This window comes from Vanessa tameamea, chromosome 2 (assembly GCF_037043105.1).
Source record: "Vanessa tameamea isolate UH-Manoa-2023 chromosome 2, ilVanTame1 primary haplotype, whole genome shotgun sequence".
Taxonomy (NCBI): Eukaryota; Metazoa; Arthropoda; class Insecta; order Lepidoptera; family Nymphalidae; genus Vanessa; species Vanessa tameamea.
In genome coordinates, this window is record NC_087310.1 from 13,660,451 (window position 1) to 13,682,323 (window position 21,873).

General features: G+C 31.9%; 1 protein-coding gene across 3 annotated transcripts; it reads left to right on the top strand.

Annotated features, from left to right (window-relative positions):
- The first annotated feature begins 880 nt into the window (after window positions 1–880).
- Window positions 881–19,169, top strand: LOC113394051 (proton-coupled zinc antiporter SLC30A2-like). 3 transcript variants are annotated; one of them, XM_026631221.2, is made up of 10 exons: window positions 881–1,265; window positions 14,793–14,959; window positions 15,045–15,149; window positions 15,226–15,346; window positions 15,726–15,905; window positions 16,079–16,175; window positions 16,403–16,558; window positions 17,362–17,493; window positions 17,903–18,011; window positions 18,115–19,169. In XM_026631221.2, exons 1-10 carry the CDS (start codon window positions 997–999, stop codon window positions 18,258–18,260), a joined length of 1,482 nt encoding a protein of 493 aa, XP_026487006.1. In that variant the 5' UTR covers window positions 881–996; the 3' UTR covers window positions 18,261–19,169. The 3 variants fall into 3 exon arrangements, with proteins under 3 accessions (XP_026487006.1, XP_026487007.1, XP_026487008.1); XM_026631222.2 differs by having other exon boundaries at window positions 16,406–16,558; XM_026631223.2 differs by lacking the exon at window positions 881–1,265 and adding an exon at window positions 8,319–8,529.
- The last annotated feature ends 2,704 nt before the right edge of the window (window positions 19,170–21,873 follow it).

The following is a 21,873-nucleotide window of genomic DNA, read 5'->3' on the forward strand; positions in this document are numbered from 1 at the left end:
AAGCTCGAATTGGGGTTTAATTTAGATCAGGTTAGCGTGACAGTTCAAAGTATCTGTATTAATACTTTACTAAGCATCCTAATATTAAAACGCGGAAGTGAGTTTGTGTGTTACGCATTAACGTCTTAACTACTCAACTGATCATTATGAAATTTTAGGATAATTTTGCCTTTTTTTTTACTTTAGAAAGGGTACATAAAACCTGTCTCCGTGATGACGAAGGCGCGGGCGGACGCTAGTTATAAATAAAGCATTTAATGGAGTTGTTACCACGAAGAAATACGTGATAACAGTCTGTATAACAATAGGCTAATAGATCTTGTTGTACCTAGTGTTTATTTTAAAAGCTTGTCACGTATAGTAGAGGTCAAGTGTCCAGCCTCGGTGATGGAGTGCTGTAGCATTTCAATTCTCGAGACTACTGATTGAGTATCGCTCTTGAATGTCGTAAATCGTTTTTATTTTTTTATTTTTATGATAAGACTTAAATCACGAAATATTGCGCCATAAAAGTCGCTCATTTAAATACACTATTAAACTTTCAAATATTTAGGTTTATTTGTTTATTCAATTAGTTTGGTTCTATTTGAGTAAACGATACTAGAATGGCATAAGGAGTACTTCCGTCTTTTTCTGTTACTTCCTCAGTTCTTGAACCTAACTATAATCGCTTTGTTTTTCGCCAAAATCTACAATGAATCGTAAAGAAATTCGTTGCACAATAGTTCTGATAACGCCTTCACCCTTGTCCGCGTTCCGACATTGAGAACAAACCATTTTTTAACTATGGATGTCACGAGCTACTCGACCAGACAAACTGTTGTATATATTATTCAATAAACAACGAAGGACAGTGTTGTTAGTTCGCCGGCGTTGTATTGTTTCGGTCGCTGGCATAACGTTTGGATCGCGCTTGGGAACGTCAGTTGTGCGACGGCTGTCGAGAACTCGAGATTGACATTTCTTTGACGTACGCTCGTGTTTATTTGGCGCGAGATGTCATCTAATAAAAATAGTGAAAATTATCAAAATGATAGCAAGTTGAATGGTTTGAGTGCAGCTTTAGTGGATAAGGGTTTGACTCCGTTGAGTGGGAGGTATCGGTCGAAAAGTTTGTCGAGTGATAAGTTGAATAAGACGAATGCCGACCGAGCCGCTATATTGGAGGATGTTGAAGCACATTACATTACGGACAAATTAGAAACGCCTGGTTGTTTGGTTAAAAATAAAATTATGGAGCAAGGAACGCAATCTACGTTAAACGGGTAAGTTGAAAACTTAACATTTCAAATGATCCTCAAATATTATGTTAGTGTTTAGATACCTAATTATAAGATCACCTATTTCAATTTTATTGATTTTTTATTTGTATGATTTACCCGCAATTAAAAAAAATAATAAATTGAAAAGTAAACATCGAAAATGCGAATATCAAAAAAAATATTTAATGGCTTTGTTATTTACTATTACTATTTAAATCGGCAATATTAATAGTATGTAAATACAAGAGATATAAAAATGGAGAGGGTAGGTTCTTCCAGTACCCACATCACAAATTTCACGAGAAAATAGTCGGTTTCCATATTTTATTTACTACTATTAATTTCACAACTATCTTTCATCATTCAAAAGAAGATATAGCAATAAATATATTATTGCACATTCCACAAATACTAGAAGTAGTACTAGGTCGTTAAAAGGTCGATGTTGTATAGAACAGAGGCTCTGAGGGTAATGATAAAGGTCAATGCTGTGCTGCGGTCTCGTACGTCGTTTTACACAGGGGACTATAAAATTGATTCAGGATAGGTTTAATGGACGTCTCCACAGGCCAATAGCTTCGGTTTTTTATATTTGTGGTTATTTCTTAGATCAATGAAAACAAGTGAAACTAAGTAATTAATTTTAATAGAGCTATCATAGATTTTACATACAAGTTTTGATCCTCAAAAATAGAAGAAAAATGTATTCCACGGTTAACTAAGATTTCTTATTTTGACAACAAAAAGTTTTTTTCAATTCAATCATCACGTCATCAAAAAACATTCCGGTATAAACATGGGGATACATTAATTTATAATATTTTATTTTTAGGTATTTAAGGTTACGAAAGTTTTCAAGATATTTACAAATAATTAATGAAAGTTAAATCGTATTCATGTAATAATAATTTTTTCATTCATAAAATGTATCATCTACTGCCATAAATAACAGAATCAAAAAAACTAAGGAAAAATAATCATAACGGCTCACGGCGACAAAAAAAATAATAATGAATTATCGTAACGAAATATAAAATTATAGTAATGTGGCAAAGGCGATTTAAACATTAACATTTAAAAAAAAATAATAGTAACACTTTTAGGATGAACGAAGACTGTTTGAACATTTTTCTTCAATTACATTTCAAATCATATTTAATTTAGAGTATGTGGTAATAATATGTGGCATAAGTAGTTAACTACATAAATATCTAAAGTGCCATCGAAATGAGGTTACCAGGTTATTATAATGGCCGTTACGTGTGATATTGATTAAAATATTGTAATTTACTATTTAAAATGGCTAATATATATTTCTAAAATCTCACATCAAAACAACCAAAATTATCGGTTACATCAAGTTTTAAAAACTTCATGTTACCCAAAAACGATTGATCTGAAGCTGTTGTTTCCGATGTCGAAGTCTCCTCAACCTGACACGGTGACTGGGTACACTGACTAGCCCGGGAGATATGACGATGTCGTCATTACTGATTTCGGCTACGACAACCTATCTTAAGGAAGACCAGACAACTATCTGAGACATTATTGCACAAAAGCGTAGACCGATGGGACGGTAAATTGGACACGACCTTAGAGTGTTCAAGTGCACAAATAACGATTTACGAGCCTTCCGAGACACGGGAAAGTACAAACTTTCATCAAACAGACTCCGGGCTAGGAGTTTTTCCACAGAAAGACGTAATAACTCTATGTCGGCTATCTACTCGACTAACTGCATCAGCGAGAGATGTAGAAAATGCTCGAACAAAGAGACACTCTCTATTCCCTCATTTTTATAGTTCAACAGGACCGAAGAGCAGTGCGAAGCATTAATGGCTTTACGGGGTTCTTGGGGCGAGTGAGGTTTGACAGAAAAACCCAAATACGTTTTGTTTGCCTGAACTCAGGCTTCAGAATCTATAGCCTGCGATAAGCTAGATAACTTGGGAATGCCATTTGAAATGAAACACCGTTTTAAAGTACCTATATAATAATCTTGGTTCTGTAACTAGACTCAAATGATATGACCAGAAAATGATGAAGCTGAAAAAGGGTCCTAATAGTCATCACTTTATTCAAAATATATGTACATTTTATTTCCAATAGGCTTTGTGATAATGCACTGTATTTTCAATGGAATTAAGGATTAGGTCCTTCTGATATCACGCCAGCTTTTAATACGGAGTACAGATGTCCTCTGTGTTCTCTTACATTTATATCCAACGGGAGCTGAGATATCAAGCCCGGCTTTACTAAGCCCGGGCAAAAGCATCAGCAGCATTTAACTGTCTATAACTATGTATGTATTCCTTTTATGATATTTCCTTATCTATTATATAGCTGATTCTGATTCTACTATGTATATTTTTGGCAAAATGTTGTATATGGGCGCAGAACTTGGCGTGGCGTGGTAATCATACATATAACATGTTGAATATTTCACAACATTTTCGGGACTTTATTCTTCACCGAATAATCAAAACCGAAAATGCATCTGATTACAATTCAACACATTATGCCATTGTTTTTGACGTTTAAGGGACGACAAATATTCCGACTTGCAGTTGTACAGTTCATATAAAACACATAGTTAATGAAATGGTTCATTTTTTGTATGAAAATAATGCTTTATTTTATATATGGAAAAATATGGAATTTTTATTCATCATCATTATCGTCGTAATCGTAAGTGTGATCTTAAAATTGAAGTTGACGGTCTCAGTTCGAAATGCCATTCGTGTGTAGTTGTAACTTTGGCGCTTTCTTGAAATTCTCTGCCATAAAATATAAATATTATAGTAAAATATAAATAATATATGATACATACTAAACAGTAATAAATCCATTTAAGTAGTGGCGCGTTATTGACAGTGTATTTAATGGTACAGTACTTACCATATTATACCATAATACGAGTGATGATCACTTTAAATCAGGTTCAATGCTCCATTTGTCTACCTTTAAAAAACAAATATATTCCTAAACATCTGGTTCCCATTGTTCTTGACTGACCTTTGCCATGGAGGTTTTTCTCAATTTAGACTGGGTGAGTGCTTTGGAGATATTATAATATACCTGTATATGCATAGATGGTAATAGTAACACAAATTTTGTCAAATATTACCTAACTTTACTCCGATGAGACGGGGATGTGACACGAATGGAGAGACAACAATTGTACGTGTTTTTCAAGACATGGAAATGTCACTGCAAACTTCCAACCGCAGCTGCTACTGAGAGATTATTGACAAAAAATGCCATTAAGATTTGTTTACTCGACCCGTAATTTGAACTTAGAACTTCGGGATTTACAGGCTCATGAGACCAGTAATCCAGTATGATATACAAAAAAACGCTTAAGCGCTAAAATTGTACTTTTGGGAAATGAGGTGTACTAAGTTAACTTTAAACGTCATTTCCTGAAAGAACCATTTTGGTCAAGACGTATATTTAAAGAATAAAACAAAACAACATAGTTTTTCAAAACGCTAAATAGATAGAGATAAATAGCCTTCAACGTTAACAAGGCATATATAATTACTGAATGACTGTCTGCGCCTGCGCATTCAACGGTATTATGTTGATTTGAGATGTTATTAGTAGTTGTTAATATGAGACACTATTAATACAAGTCGACTTAATTTACTGTTTTTCGACATTGTTTGTAAATTTTAAACTTGGAAATTAGCTATGCTTGTATGCTTAATGTTCTGTATAGACTAAAATTTTCCAGGAAATTCTAGTTTTCATAATATAAATATGTATGTATATGTTCTCCTTTTTTATGTTTCTTGTTGCCGTCTTTTATTATTTCTATTTTATTTCTATTTATATTAACTTATTTTTGTTTTCGGAAATTCGGATGTGTTATTTACGAGCGACAAATTATGATAAGAAACGCGTTACAGTAAAGGGACGCCTAAAGGTGTTATTTTGAAACTATGTTGCGAGACTCGTCGACGAAAGCAATAATTGTTAATTAATAAAAATTAGTTAGTTAAAAAATAATTATAGTAAAACAATAATTATAATAAAAGTTTGGCCCGGTTACGTTATCTGGCTATGTTAGGATATAAAATAATAGCATCAATTAAGGGATTATATTATTTATATTAAAGTCCGCCAACCAATGCCATTAAAAAAAAAAGATAAAAAAATATATTTGAAAGTTCAGGTACAAATATGAATAAGTTATCTATTGAAATTGTCATTTAAATGTCTGCGTCTAATATGAAAAACTATTATTTATAAGCAATAAAATAGGGCCCCATTCCACTAACGAAACGACAGTTTAACGCAATCGAATCGAAACATAATCTTTGTCGGTCAACTGTCATCCTATTCTACACACGCAACGATCCAGTTCAGTTGCGTTGCGATGTGGTTCGGTCACTAGCTGATACAAATAAGTAGAATTGGTCCTTAGTTACGATTAAGACAAGATTAACTTTGGTGATTCATAAATTAAAATTAATTAAATAAAAAACATTATTGAATACTAGATTATCATTATTAAATAGTATTAAACTAACTCGCTTACCGCTGTCTGTCGATATGTATGCTTAGATCTTTAAAATTACACAACGGATTTTGATGCGGTTTTTTTTAATAGATAGATTGCTTCAAGAGGAAGGTTTATACGTATAATACACGCACAATGTAGTAGAGAAACACTGATAATTTTACAGACATTCTGTAGTATATTTAGTATCAGCATTTCACCCGTGCGAAGCCAGGGCTGGCCGCTCGTAGATGATAAAAAAAACTTGGAGATATCACTTGTTGACTATCAGGCAGGTTATATTCTATTTATATTATTATTATAGTATTTAACAAACATAACTTTGTATTTTAAATGTTGGAAAAGAGTAACGATTGAGTTTCTTACCGGTTCTTCTCGGTAGAATCTATATTCCGAACCGTTGGTAGCTTCATTTAATATAGTTTTGTAAAATTCAAAAGTGCTCGTAAAAATCTTCTTGAATAAGTATATTTTGATTAATTTTTGTTAGGTACCTATATAGATTTTGATGAGGTTGAATTTGGATCGGAATTTCCGTAGACGCATCATTATCGTTATAAGTTAGTTAGTTAGTAAGTTGGTCTATCTTGCCCTGCAGCAAGAAATATATTTGTATTAATGTCAATAACATTAAGAATTTAATTGAAGTAGACATTGAACCATATGAGCTGTAATGTGAAATGTTTTTGTATTAACTACAAAAACATTTCACATTACAGCTTTAGCAGCATTAACTCACCTGTGTTTCTCACTCACAAACTCACAATTAAAAATTAGGCAATAGATGACAAATATTACAGGTGACCGGTTTTGATACGAAGATCGGTATATCAATTAAGTATCATTAAAAACACAATTAATATTCGTTGATTGGAAAAATATTTTATTTACGGTTGGTAATCCGAAACTATTAAACGTTTAAAATGGACGACTTAAGTAACGTATTTCTCAAATTATCCGTAACAAATACGATGTGTAGGTACAAACAATATATTAAATAATAATAAATTACGTTATATACACAGAATTTCCTCGCAAAATACATTATATTGTTTTAAATTACAAAGCGTCCGTAAAAGACTGACGTCGCGTAACGCAGTGCTGCCAACATACAAAACGATACGATATGAAGTATGTAAACATTCGTTTCAATAATACAAGTTACATTCAAATTAAATTTTCAAGCGTTACCATTTCAATATAATAACTTGTAATTATCTTCATGTACTACGTTTTATATCCATACGTTTTATATAATCGTAGGTCATTTTAATTCACTTAGATCAATTGCAATTGCGAGGAAAGTCCATTTTTTCGGAGTGCAGTCGAGTTCTATTATTTCGCCCAGGTCAATTTTAACCTTTAATGATGCAATGCATATTAGCTTACTGGAAGATGATTCTTCCTATTAAAACTATATTAAAATATAGTAGTGAATACAGAACTAACGAACTTGTCCACGTGCATGGATGTTGCTCGCGTAGATACAGTTTTATTTACAGTATGAAATTTAAAGAATTCAAAAAATTATTGTAAGATAATTATTGTATAACTGTAACTGTTGAGATTCTCGTTTGTTGTCAGTAGAATCATTATTGCTGATCGTATACTAAAATATATATTAACATTGCTATTATTTACCAAATTAGATTAGACTACAAAACTTACCACGAAAACTAACCTAAAAAAATTTAAAACACGGTGGTTGAGATAAACATGCGCGGTGGAATATATTTTTTAATGCATAGGGTTCCAATGTTTGTAACGACGGATTAAATAATTAATTATACTCTATATTTTCACTAATATTTGTTTATAGCTGGACCTTGTACATAAAAAGTAAATAATACGTATAGATTAAAAAGGATACCTATACTTCTAGAAATTCTATCGCCATAAAATTGTTTATAACCTTGTACCCGTACCCTAACAGAGCCATAAATATGATATAGAATTGAAAGAACTACGTAAATTTACCTGTTAGTGTTATCTGTTGGACACCTAGCACCCGAATCGAATAACATAAACGCACACATCAAAATCACTGCATGTGTAGCACACATACATATATTTTGAAATCAATTACATACAATGAAATAAAAGTGGTTATTTTGTAATCGTTCGATTTGATAATTGATTTTCAATGGAAGTTTATTTATAAAATATACTGTTAAGATGATTAAGATTGGTATAATGTAAAAATAATCCTATATTCTATAATTAATATAACTAAAATAAATCCGAAGAAGTTTTCTATAATAAAAATAGATAAATTGAGCATTTAACATCCAATGTAATTTTATAGACATATTAATGCATTTCATGGGATAGAAATATTGTCTATGACAATAAATGATATAATAATATCAACACATCCAACCAAAGACAATAAAAAAAAATATTTATATGAATCTGAAATTTATCACATGTCCATACATCAGTAACAATAATAATAACGTACTCTCAGAATATCACCCCTTGTTTATCGAGGTACTGTTTGCGCGGCGTCGTCGTGTTATCTGAATAATGTAAAGTTAAGGAGCGCCGGGCTCAATGGTTGTTGATAACCGTCACGTAATAAATCGTATTAGTACGGCACGAGTGATGCACCCGACAAATTGTTTTCCTATCACTTTTGACATTTGACCATCCGATCTCCATGTGTGTGTGAGAGATTTTTGAGTGATTTCGAATTTGGAATTCTCGTGGAACCATGACTGAAGACACGAAGCCGTTATTACTGTAAGTCTTAATTTATTTAAAGGGCAATACTGATTTTTTTTTAAATTTATTTGGTCCAGAATGCTATTTATTGTGCATGCTGGTAAATAACATGAATAGTAAACATCACTGACCTCGTTTATACCAATAATGCAAATATAACATACTATGTTGATTACTGCTTTCCAATTATGTAACAAATAAGTATTTCTATAAACATTATTTACATATGGAGATTCGATATCTGGATGGAAATTATGCATATTTAAGAATATTTAAAAAAGTTACATCCATATTTTTTTTCATCTATAATAACCTTTAATTAAATCGACGTGTCACTTATTAGTGTGAAAAACGTCTTGCGTAATTTCCTCGTTTACTATTTATTTATATTAAAATGCAAATAGTCTTTGTAAATATTGAAGATAATACGTTGTTGTTGACGATTATTTTTTCCACGTGTTTCAATGTCGTTTCACGTCTCAGAACGATTAATGTTTTGTAAAATAATGCAGTAATGAATTAATACATTATGATTCTAACGTAACTCCATACTTTAAATGTGTTTAGCATTTAAATGTTATGCTACAATAGAGAATCTCACATACATACATACGTACATGAAAACATTACACACCTTTTTAGGTTAGTCGTGTATAGTATAGATGCTAGAGTTTTATCAGTCTAATGATACTTTTAAAGATACCAGTAATTAATGTTCATCATGCGATGGGTCTATGAAGACAACTTTATGATTATTTCGTTTGACAAGACCAACCTAACTAACACTTAGTTAAAATAGTTTCCGCAAAGCAGCAATATTTTGTATTTTTGTATTTGAGTGAGCCAGTGTAAGAGGGCACAAGGGATATAACATCTTAGTTCCCAAGTTTGGTAGTGCATTGGCGATGTGAGAAACAGTTAATATTTGTTACCACCTCAATGTATATGGGCAATGATGATTATTTCCAATCAGCTGGCCCATTTGCTTGTCCACCAACCCATGTTTTAAAAAAAAATGTTATGTATTTACAATAAAAATCGCAACAATATTTTTAACTTAAACTTAGTTTCAAACGTGTTTTATTTTCGAGTTAATAGATTGCGCGTAGGGATTATAATAGTAGTTCGTATAAGTCTACTTCTAGAAGTAATAAATTTCATCTCTATCCTCTTGGAATTTGGAGAACTGCTTCATCTGGAGCCAATCCTGACTGTACAATACTCTCATCGAGGAACCACTTGGACTAGTACATGATGGCTAACGAAAAGTGTTCCTGCAGTAATATCTTAATATATGCCAAGATCATTACAATTATTAAATATAAACATGGAACATTCAAATCCGTATCACCTTCAGATATCAAAATCTTTTGCTTTCTTATTTATTGTCAATAATTCAAATAATCCTAAAGCATCACTTTACGGAAACACACATCCTGTAAAACGCTGAACAAGGTCGATAATAAGGTCATTAAACTTAAACTATATTTAATGATATCAAATCGATAAGGATTTCATGTAAAGATAAGACGCCGAAAAGGCTAATTGCTTCTGTAGATTATTTTTGTATCAAATAGGTTGTATGGATTAGTAACCACTGTCTAATATAATACTTAAACTAATTTCAAATAGTCAAGCCTATACCAGGTTAAGCTAAAAGGCGATATCATCATTAAGCCTCAAGATCTTTGGGACGATCCCTAAGGTTATGAAATTTGTCAACATTTTTGGAGCAGTGTAGATAAAGAAATGGGTTAAATGATTGTAAGTGTTAAATTTTGTCAGTACATATTATTACTGTTAGTAGGAGCCTTCCTTTGCACCGTCAGTGAATTCATGTTTTTATATGTATTCGTTTGTCAAATAAAAAAGTGAGCCAGTTTAGTGAGCCAGTTTAGTGAGCCAGTGTAATCACAGGCACAAGGGACATAACATCTTAGTTCCCGAGGTTGGTGGCGCATAGGTGATGTAAGGAATGGTTAATATTTCTTACAGCGCCTTTGTCCATGGGTGGTGGTGACCACTTACCATCAGGTGGCCCATATGCTCGTCCGCAAACCAATGCCATAAAAAAAAATGTCCTTAGCGTTACATACTTCCGTCCCTTTTTACAAAATCATTCCCACAGATTGCAGGAAAGCGAACGGAAAATGAAACACATCAAAATGGCCTTAGGGACGATGTAAGCTGTACATTCTTAAATGATTTTTCTTTTTAACGTATTTGGTGTTAAAAATTCTTCAAAAATAATAAATCGGTTATATATGAAGGCACTCTATTATATACGGCTATTGGCAGGAGCGCCGTTATCATTTTTACTTAATATAGGATTTATTTCACTCATCACGAGGGCGCGGGAATGTTGTAGGTAATTCCGGATATAAAAGCTGGTATCGTTAAATTATAATGTTGTAATATTTTACACACGTTCGTACAATAATTTTCAATTGTTAAATCGAATAATTAACTGGTATTCCAATTATAGACGTCGGCGATCCTTTCGCGTGACATACACCGTTGCCTTAGCAATATCAGCCAACAAGTGGCGCTGCCAGTCAAACGTTCCACCAGAGCAAGCTTGACTCACCCTCGTCCAATAATCGAAACCTTTAATTCGGGATAAATCATATATACATATATTTAAAAAAAACGGCATGATATTATATATATGAATAAGTAGGATTAAAATCATCTCAAGTGACCATGCAAATAGATTATTAAATAAACTCATAATTCAAGATATTGAATATCAATACGAATTTCACGCGTTGTAAAAAAATACGAACATGAGTTCTGTAATTGTTTTCAAAGCGATAACATCAGCGACATTTGCGATATTTCGATAGTATTTCACACGGTCGCTATGTTATAAGGTGCTCAAAACAATACTGATTAGATAGTAACAATTAAACTAATTAATATCTCGATAAGCCCTTGTAACTGATTATGAATATAAGATAATAATCTCCATCTCGTATTGGCGTAAGAAGAACATTCAGATTTCTTTTTTTTTTTATGTTCATACATATATATATATATAATTGCTTATGATTTTTACTTATTTTTTTGTCATTTAAAAAGTATAAATGCTTTATTGTAAGGAATTACTTGTATAATAGTATTCCTATTTTCCCCTTCAATTAAGCTGGGATGACAGTCGCAGAGTAGGAGTCAAGATCGATCCTGCGACTGTTTAGATTAAGTTGTTTTTTTCTGAAAAAGAGTACGACTGGTCTTCTTGCCGGTCCTCCTCGGTAAAATCTACATTTCGAAACGGTGGTGGTAGATTTACTATAACACGCTGGTAGCTTTACATTTTAATTTTGACTTCAAATTTACTATAGATCGAAGTTACAAATATGATTCAATCAAAGAATAGTTTCTAGCTACTTAAACATAAAAATAAAAATAATAGACGTATGAAACGGCCCATTAAAATATATTTCTTGTTTTTATTCTAGTCATTATTTATGAATAGTTAATTTAAATTAATAAACTGTGCAGTGAATGTCGGGCTCACGTGCTACGTTCTTTTTAAAATTTGAAAGTACTGATGGCATATCTCCGTTGTTCATTTTGATCTCGCTGCAAATGAATGTTTACGAGTTTTTCCGGTGGTATGTTATACCCATTAAAAATTCAGCGGTACCCACCTCATCTCTTCTTTTCAGTTGAACGAATATCCATCTTCAGTCCAGTGGGCCTAGATACCTCAAACTGAACTGACGACGTCTGTTCACACAATTTACATTAATTGTTTTTTTTTTTTATACAGACATAGCGCCGTTCTCTACGTGGCCAGTAGCTTTTTTCCGCTCTCTAAAACTAATTCTTTGTTAAGTCATAACAATTTAATAAACACAATCAATACAATCAACCGAATTTTTATGTGCAGCTATCGTTCCAAAATACAAAATTGAACATTTAAATTTGATTAACTTGTTACTACAACCGTCCATAGTATGCGTTAAACTTCTATTGAATATGTACTTCTATCGTAGCTCATTTGATGTGTATTCGCTATCAATGGAATACTCAACGGAAATACTTCATAAATGCCTTCAACAGCTGTACCCATCAAATATATCATCATAAACCTTATTCTCCTAATCAGGGTACTGAATATATAATTTTGTATAATATTGAACTGTGAATGGAACTTTAATGGAAATGTAAATTGAACAAAAATATTCACAGAAAACATTAAATATTTGATATTGAATTTTTTTTTTCTGTTGTTGACTTTACGTATGAAACAAAGTATTCGGTTCAGTTTAATTTATCTTTACAGATAAGTTGTTTTAAAGTCAAACACAAGAAATCATTGACTTAATTAATGATGCGTTGACGAGAACCTTCATAGATTTCTTTGGATCATTTGTCTTCGTGACCACCTTAAAAAATTGAGCTGTTTGTTTAAACAGTCGCGTCATTCATATGACTACTTATTTAAATTTAAATTTCGTTTTCTTTTAATTTCACTTGTATACATAAATTATAGTAGCAATGCCCCAATTCGCTAGGCGACCTGTAAACCATTGCTCTATTGACGCTACATTATTATTGTATAATTCTTTTATAATATATACTAATATAAGTACGAAACTACGTCTGTCTGTCGTTTCGTCTGCCGCTCTGTTGCTCCTTCACGGCCAAATTATAAATATTATGATATATATTTCGCAAGTGACATCTCTCCCTCTCGGCATAAATAAAAGCCAAATATATATATATATATATATATATATAAACTTGACATTGTATATAATAATAATAATTTTTGAAGGACCTACTTCTAGGTATAGCAATTGCATCGGAAGTTGGTTTTCATTTGAGATACTATGTCCGTTTATTACAAATTCAAGTCCCATTAAAAAGTATAACATAGAAATAGATTATATATCTATTTTAGATTTATTGCATCAATTGCGATAATTGAGTAACAGTTGGATAATGCGGTTGGATTGCAGTAAGTGCCTCGTTTGCTACATTAAATTGATCTTAAATAGAATAATCATTGTAAACGCTTGTTTACTCGTGTGACGATGTTACTTTATATGCTGGAATGATAGCAACATAGTAAACACATATCATGTCTAAAGTCATGGATTCTCGATAGTAGATTTATCTTTTTAAATAAATATACATGTAGGTATTTTAAGTTTGTTGGTATCACGGTCAATTTTAAATAAACCAAGTATGGTATAATATTTGACAGTTTTTGATCGAATGGAAAAAAAGCATCAATTAAATGTCAATTTAATTTTAAATACCTAATTCTTATATTGGGACTACTGTTTTACATTACATTACTGTTTTGTGAGATTTTAAAATAAACCCAGTAAGGTCAGTCAATATTGGCTTCATTTAAAATAGACATTCGTAGTATCATAGTCTAATGTTTGTTTCTAATCATGCAAGCTATTGTCAAAGGTTGAGCGATTGTTATTAAAACGTTTCCTGATTGATGTTGTACGTAAATTTTGTGTATAATATACATTAATAGATAAGTTTATTTTATTTTCATTAGGACAGCCAACAGTAGATACAATATCACATCCGAAATAAAAAAATACATTTCAACATTATCAAGGCAAAAGTTCTACTACTTACAGGTAGTCTCACCATGAATTATCATATTACACAATGTAATTATTGAAAATATTAATTAAACATAAGCATAATAATTAAAAATAAGAAATATGATACATTTTTTAAACTATTATATAATAAATAATTAATAAGATAAACCATATGATTAGAATTGAGCACAAATGAAATTCTTTATTTTTCGATTGAATTGAGGGCGACTATCGTGACATATGTCTAAATGTTTTACTTTAATACTGATGGTGATGTACAATAATGATAATCTCGATATGATGGCATTCCTACCTAGTTACGTTTTATATAATCTGGTATAAAAGAAATGGCTCATATTACGGGAATTAATGCGAGGGACGTTTAAATAGAATTTTGATAAAAGTCTATTATTATAAGGTATTATTAAATAAAAATTTCATTGACAATATTTTTCGTCTATTCTCCAGACTTTGTATAAGCATAAGGAAGGTTGAGCACATATTGGAACACGATAATTTATAAAACATATGTGCAATTGAGTTTGATTAAAATATCAATTTCCAGTCTTAGAGAAGATGAGATTTAAGTTCTTGAACTTGAAAAGAACAAAACCATACACTGATTATTATTTGTTACCACAAAACTTGGAGACAACAATAATTTCCGAATGGAAACTTAAGAAATATATTTGTCTGCAGATTCAAAGAGGGTAAGGCGACTTATGGAACAGACAGTCCAGCACGCGGTAGACGTGTCATATTCTGCGTCCACGGAAATCCCTCCACAGGCTGCTGTGCGGTTATAGAAACGAGTGCGGATGGTGATGATGGTGAAATACGCAACGGCAGTATAAGTGAAGTAGAACGTTAGTTGATATAACACTTAAAATTTAACTGATAATAAAATAATTTATATATAATCATTTAAATAATTTCTCGCTTAACTTTCAGGACATTGTCACAGATCAAGAAATGAAGAAATAGATAAGAGAGCACGCAGAAAATTAATAATAGCCAGCGTATTATGTGTAATATTTATGATAGGAGAAATTGTTGGTGAGTTGAATTCAGGGCCATATTTGGTTGCATTTAAAAATAGCATCGATTAATACCTAACCTTTGCTTGTTTTAGGTGGTTATTTATCAAACAGTCTCGCGATAGCGACGGATGCTGCACATCTATTAACAGACTTCGCTAGTTTTATGATATCATTGTTTTCATTATGGGTCGCAAGTAGACCTGCCACGAGAAGGTAGGCATGATTATGTCCCATAATTGATGACATAATTTTTATTTTTTGAAATATTTAGTCTCATATTTATTTAAGTTTAAATAAGTAACATGTCATAACCACCATTAGCTTTCTTTCATCGGAAAGATTTCTCAGCGGCAGATTTGGAAGACTAATTCGACTTGCCGCTTACCTGATGCCAAACTTAACTGGTGGTTAGGTCCCGAGCATCTTTAATATGTTCGTGGTGTCTACAATACATAAATGAAAGAGCTTAACAAATAATCAACAAGTTCACTCTTGTGACTCTCGTGAGCTTAGATGGAATAGCTCGATTCTACTCTACCAGAAAAACACAAAAAATATTATATTATAATCCCATAAACATTTTTGTTTTCAGAATGCCCTTCGGGTGGTACAGGGCGGAAGTAATAGGTGCTCTTACATCAGTTCTTTTAATCTGGGTGGTAACTGGCGTGCTAGTGTACATGGCAGTGCAAAGAGTAATTTACAAGGAATTCGAGATTAACGCCACTGTCATGCTTATTACCTCTGCTGTGGGAGTAGCAGTTAATCTTGTGTAAGTTGGAACTACTTTAGTGCATTTTTTCTGAACTGACAGCCTCTCTAAACAAAACTGAGTATTGAAACTTAAAACTATAATAATAAAAATATAATTTGTTTTTTATATTTTTACATGGAACAATTAGAGATTTAGTACTTTTTTTAATGCTATCTAAAATTTAATTTCAGCATGGGTCTTACCTTACACCAGCATGGTCACAGTCACGGAGGCGGCGGTGGTCACGGACATTCTCATGGAGGAAACAATCCTGTACTCAATAATAAAGTTAGTATCAATGACTATATCATTTCTACCAGTTCAGCAAAAATGCATAAATATTCAAATATTTTTGGGTTAAAAACAAAGTATTTCAAACTCCGAAGGGACATCATATTTTAGGCTCAAAATTAATTATCATCAAGAAGTTATAACTGTAATGTGAAACACGCTGGATTTATTTTTTTATGCAACACAAACTGAAACTATCCCTTGTAATGTACACTTTTTCTTAGAAGGAACGTTCAGATTCGGACGCGGAGAGTTCATCTTCCCACCAACACGATCATCATGCTGAGAACATCAACGTCCGAGCCGCTTTCATACATGTGCTTGGAGACTTCTTGCAGAGCTTCGGAGTAATGATCGCAGCTATCGTTATATACTTTAAGGTGAGTGCTGGTCTATATTTTTTTATAAAACTGCTGTGGCCGTTTGGCTGGCATAACCTGCTACATAATATAATGAGGTTTCTAGATGGAATCCTAGGGCCAATGAAGTTTGGAACTTCTTAGTAGTATACCGGAGTACATTGGCCAATATTAAATTTCGTGCCTTAGAAAGCACGTGAAATCTTTCCTCCTGCTTCTGATCTATTTCCGGTTGGGTTCCATTGGCGTCCCATTAAAATCAAAATCAAAAATCAAAATATACTTTATTCAAGTAGGCTTTTACAAGCACTTTTGGATCGTCATTTAACAAACTATTTAAAGTAAAGCTACCACCGGTTCGGAATGTAGATTCTACCGAGAAGAACCGGCAAGAAACTCAGTAGTTACTCTTTTTCAACATCTAAAAATACAGGCATGTTAGTTAAATATAATTATATATGTATGTTATGTCTCCTGCCTGGAAGTCAACAAGCATTAACTCTACGCATTATTATACGAGACTGTGGAATATTGACAAGCGAACTATTGTTCAAAATTATTAGGTTTCGTTTTATTTTAGAAACTCCAATGGAATTCCAAATTTTGGTTCTTTATAATGCTTTAAATAATGTTCACTAGCAAGTAACTTGTATTTTAATATTAGTATTATTGGATACATATAAACATAACATAATCAGCCTGTAAATTTCCCACTGCTGGGCTAAGGCCTCCTTTCCCGTTGAGGAGAAGGTATGGAGCATATTCCACCACGCTGCTCCAATGCGGGTTGATACATGATACATGAAATCGTTATTTTCTTATAGCCTGAATGGAATCTAGTGGATCCGATCTGCACGTTCCTCTTTTCCGTGCTGGTTCTAATCACGACATTCAACATCATCAAGGATACATTGCTCGTGTTGATGGAGGGATCTCCTAGAGGTCTTGATTTCCAGGTAACGTTATAAATATTTTTTTTGTTAATGTTCCTATGTTTTATTTTTGTTTGGATATGTTGAGTTTCTTTCTTCAATTTTCGAAGAGTTTACGAAGGAAACAGTGGTTCATAAATGGTGCTCAGGTTATTTTTGTGTAATGATCAAAATTTTTAATTTCCATTTATATTTTCTATGTATTTTTCAATACAAACTAATGAACATTTCAATTCATACCTAGATTAATTCAACAGCTTATTGAAATTGCATTGTAAGCAATTATTCTAAAGAACCAATGTGTGCCAAAAACAAATGTACAATGTTTCAAGTCAATGGATGAACAATTACTCATATTATTGTATTATTTAGACGTATGGGTTGATTTCAAATATGAATATTATTTTAAATAATGGAAATCGTTTAATTACAGGAAGTCGCAAATACCTTCCTATCACTACCGGGTGTTGTCAGAATACACAACCTGCGGATGTGGGCTCTGTCATTGGACAAGACTGCGTTATCTGCTCATCTTGCTATTCGTAAGTTTTTTATTTGTAACCTTAATATGTTTCTTTTAAAATTAATTTATATTCGTAATGAAAAATAATTATGATGATCTAACGTGATTTTCATCAATTTCAGGTAACGGCGTTAGTCCGCAAAAAGTTCTAGAACAAGCCACGCGATTGGTTCACGAGAAGTATAACTTTTTCGAAATGACTCTCCAGATTGAAGAGTTCAACGACGGCATGGAGGAATGCAGTCAGTGTAAGATGCCGCAGTCCTGATTAAAAAGTAATCTTGTAGTATTGAAACTATAGAGGCTGATGTAGAGAATTAAACCTAATTTAAATGCAAATAACGTTCTTAAATAATAATTTTGGTAAGGAAAATTTTCTTCCAACATCTTTACCACGGTACCGTATCTAACGCACTCATTGGTAGAGTTACCAAATACAAACAAGATGCTGTGTAAATGTCAAGTAGGATTGTATTTGCTAGTAATATTTTGAGCTGTATTATTTATTGTCTCGATATGTGTGACAATTTTAAATCGAATTTGTAAACATATCTATTTGTATTCTGTTGCCAAAAAGGTTAAACCTTAGTAGATTGTAAAGTATCTACTGTTATTATAAATTGTTTCCGATTCATCTATATTATTTATTTATATTTTATCTTTAAATTGTATTAATAACCTTTGTCGTTCAAGCAGTTCCGTTTTCATAAACTCATTCAACGATAAACGATGTTTAAATTTGTTTGAATTTGTTGATGTGGGATCAAATATTTTTAAATCATAAATTCTTTGTATGAATGAAAACATTAATACTTATTTGTGATTTACGTAGTTCATTCGTTCATTATTTACTTTTTTCATTCGATACGTTTGACTACCTTTAACCAAAATACTTATATAAAAAAATATAACTATACGATTTTTTGTTTTACGACAATAGTATTTGTTTCATTAAAATATTTTAAACTTCTCTAAAGTGTCACAAAATGGTCGCTAAATGTAGTTAAAGGTAAGTTAAAACTGCTCAAATATTTGTCGAATTGTATAAATAAATTTAAAATCGGAAATAGTTTTACTACAAACTGTATTTTAGTGTAAAATTGATATTTGTATATTAAACAGTATGCTAATTATAATAAAGAATATTTTAAAATTAACCAACGAACGAAATCTTATACATAGCAACTTTAATTTTATACACACCACAGAAACTATTTCATATTGACAATTTATAAATGAAAAATTGACTCTGTCGATCTGACTGTTTGAGGCTTTCATTGCTACACAACAGAACCGTATTTTATGAAATTTGGTATGAAGCATGTCTAAAGCCGACGATCTAACCACGTGGTCGAAGTCACAGAAAACTAGTTTGTTATATTTTATATACAAAAATAATACACGCGGCTACTCTACCTGTAGCTTGAGGGTTCAGAACTGAGCAAGCATCTCTTAGTTAAAACATCTTAAGGAATTTCTGTCATATTCAGATATGTCACTCTATCGCAATCGATTCGAATTGTAATCGTTGCCTTTTAACCGTTTTTCAAATTCTACTAACTCGACGATCCAGTTGCGGGTCGGTCGAAGTTGGATCGGATTAGATTCCGAAACGTATCGTGACCGTTGTAAATTAAAAGAAATCTTATTACGATTCAGCTGAAGTTTCTTTGTGAGGAATATGAGGAGTAAATCTCTCCAGGTGTATCATTAATTTATACAGACCCCACTCCGCCCATTTAAATATGCCTCTACTGGAAAACAGTAAAACTTTTATTGCTTTGCTGTGTGTCGATTTGAATTTTTGAGTGAGCAGGTGTACGAATAAGAGCCGTCATATCTTAGACCCTCTAGTTAACACCACATACATTACAATGTCAGTGTCTATAAACCACTAACCAGAATGAACTGATCCCATAATATTAAATATACTTCGAACAACATCCCGAAAAAATGTTGATATTTTAGTAGTACGTTAAAAGTTGTTTCACGAGAAATTGTTAAATGTAATTTAAATTAAATCAGGTAAGCAATTAGAAGCACCGAGGCCGAAAAATCGTCCTGTTATCATCCGAGATGTAAATAGATGTGATGAAAGATCAAATTATGTGTTTCAATGAATCTGGAGCGAGGTTATTTAATGATATGCAATTTCATATGTAAGATAACATTAAGTATCAAGATTACAGAGCACATTAATGGTATCAAGATATTTATCGGAAAGTCTGCTTTGATATTATAACTTTTTAACGCTTGAAGATCAACAATCCTCTTTGGTGGAGAAACAGATTGTTAATATTTTTTTTAAATTACCCCTTATATTTGCAAAGGTATTATTTGAAGGTATATGTTCCAAATGTCAGTCATATTTCTTGTAAGTATTTACAAGACGCTGTTTTAAATGTTCGTTTATAACAATAGTATTGTGACGTCATAATACAGTTTTCGAGGCGATTAATAACAACCCAACTTGTAGATTATATTTATATTTTTATTTTACCTAATCAATACAATTATTTGTGAATATATTTATTACATAACTTAATTGAAATGAGGCTTAAATATTATTATTTTAGTGATACAGATATGTTCACTCACGAAGGCACACTCCACGTAAAATTTTTATCTGCGTGCATTAGTGTGAGTGACAGTCGTACTTACAGGATGTCTTAGCTGTGTGAAACAGTTAGCTGTTACTCTGAGGACTAAAGACAGCAAAAAAAATACACAAAATGTTAAGTATATTTTATTAAAAATTAAATTATTTAATGTGCAGGACGCACTTTCGTGGGTGAATAGATCTATATATTATTGTAACTGATAAGCAGTTATTTGTAATCAGTGTTTAATAACAACAGATATTATATTATGATATGACCTAGTGCTGTGGCAATAATAGTGTGTATTCGTATTTGCCAATGGTTGATTGTAGTGTCCCTTAAATATCGATAAAACCAGTTGTTATTATCGATATGTTGTATCGTAATATCGATTATTTCAAGAACGGCTTTTGAATATTACATTATTCGTAATATACAAAACGTACTTGACTATTTACTCCCAGCTAAAAGGCTCTAACGCTTTAAAATATTAACAAGCTTTTCTTTTAATTTTTTTTGAAAGATAGTTAATTGTTCATCAATTCTTTCGATCATTTACTAACGAATAATTAATCGATAAACTATATCGATATTCAAGGAGCACTAGTTCTAGGTCAGTGTCAGCTCAGTATATTTATATTCGCATATGGCAATATTATATACGTTATATAGTAGTTCTCCTTACTATAGTACTTAAGTAACCAAGATATATCTACTTAGTATAGTGAACATGAAAAATATAAAATACCTCAGTTGAATGAACGGTTAGTTAGCTAGTTACGAGATATTCAAATCCAAATGTCAATTTAAACATTTGATTGGTATGGTCATGTTTAGTGTACAGTAAAATATTCCGACCAATGGATGTATGTTATGACATAAGATTTTAATGAAGAGCCTTATTCTACCCGTGCGTAAAAGGAAAGTAATTTAACGCAACCGGTAGGCAGACACGTAACGTCGTCGTCCTCAGTCCAGAAACACTCCGTATATGAATTTTCAATTATTAGAGTTATATGTTGTATAATAATTAGTGACGTAAACAACAAATATTCCTTACAGAGTGTTAAAATAACGAAATATATATTATTTAGTATTTATGTATATGTTAGATGTTTTGGATGCTATACAAAGTTGATGTTGTAATGATGTATTCATAATGTATGCAAAAATCGTGGCCTTAGGGAGTGTCCTCCAATTTATTAATATAATTAAGTATTTCGAATTAAAATATATTAAAGTTTTCATAAATTCGTTTCAATTTATATAATAATGTCCTTT

Coding starts and splice junctions, on each gene's coding strand:
- LOC113394051 (XM_026631221.2), top strand. CDS start 997: ATGTCATCTAATAAAAATAGTGAAAATTATCAAAATGATAGCAAGTTG. Junction 16,559..17,361: donor CTATCGTTATATACTTTAAG/GTGAGTGCTGGT, acceptor ATTTTCTTATAG/CCTGAATGGAATCTAGTGGA. Junction 17,494..17,902: donor CTAGAGGTCTTGATTTCCAG/GTAACGTTATAA, acceptor GTTTAATTACAG/GAAGTCGCAAATACCTTCCT.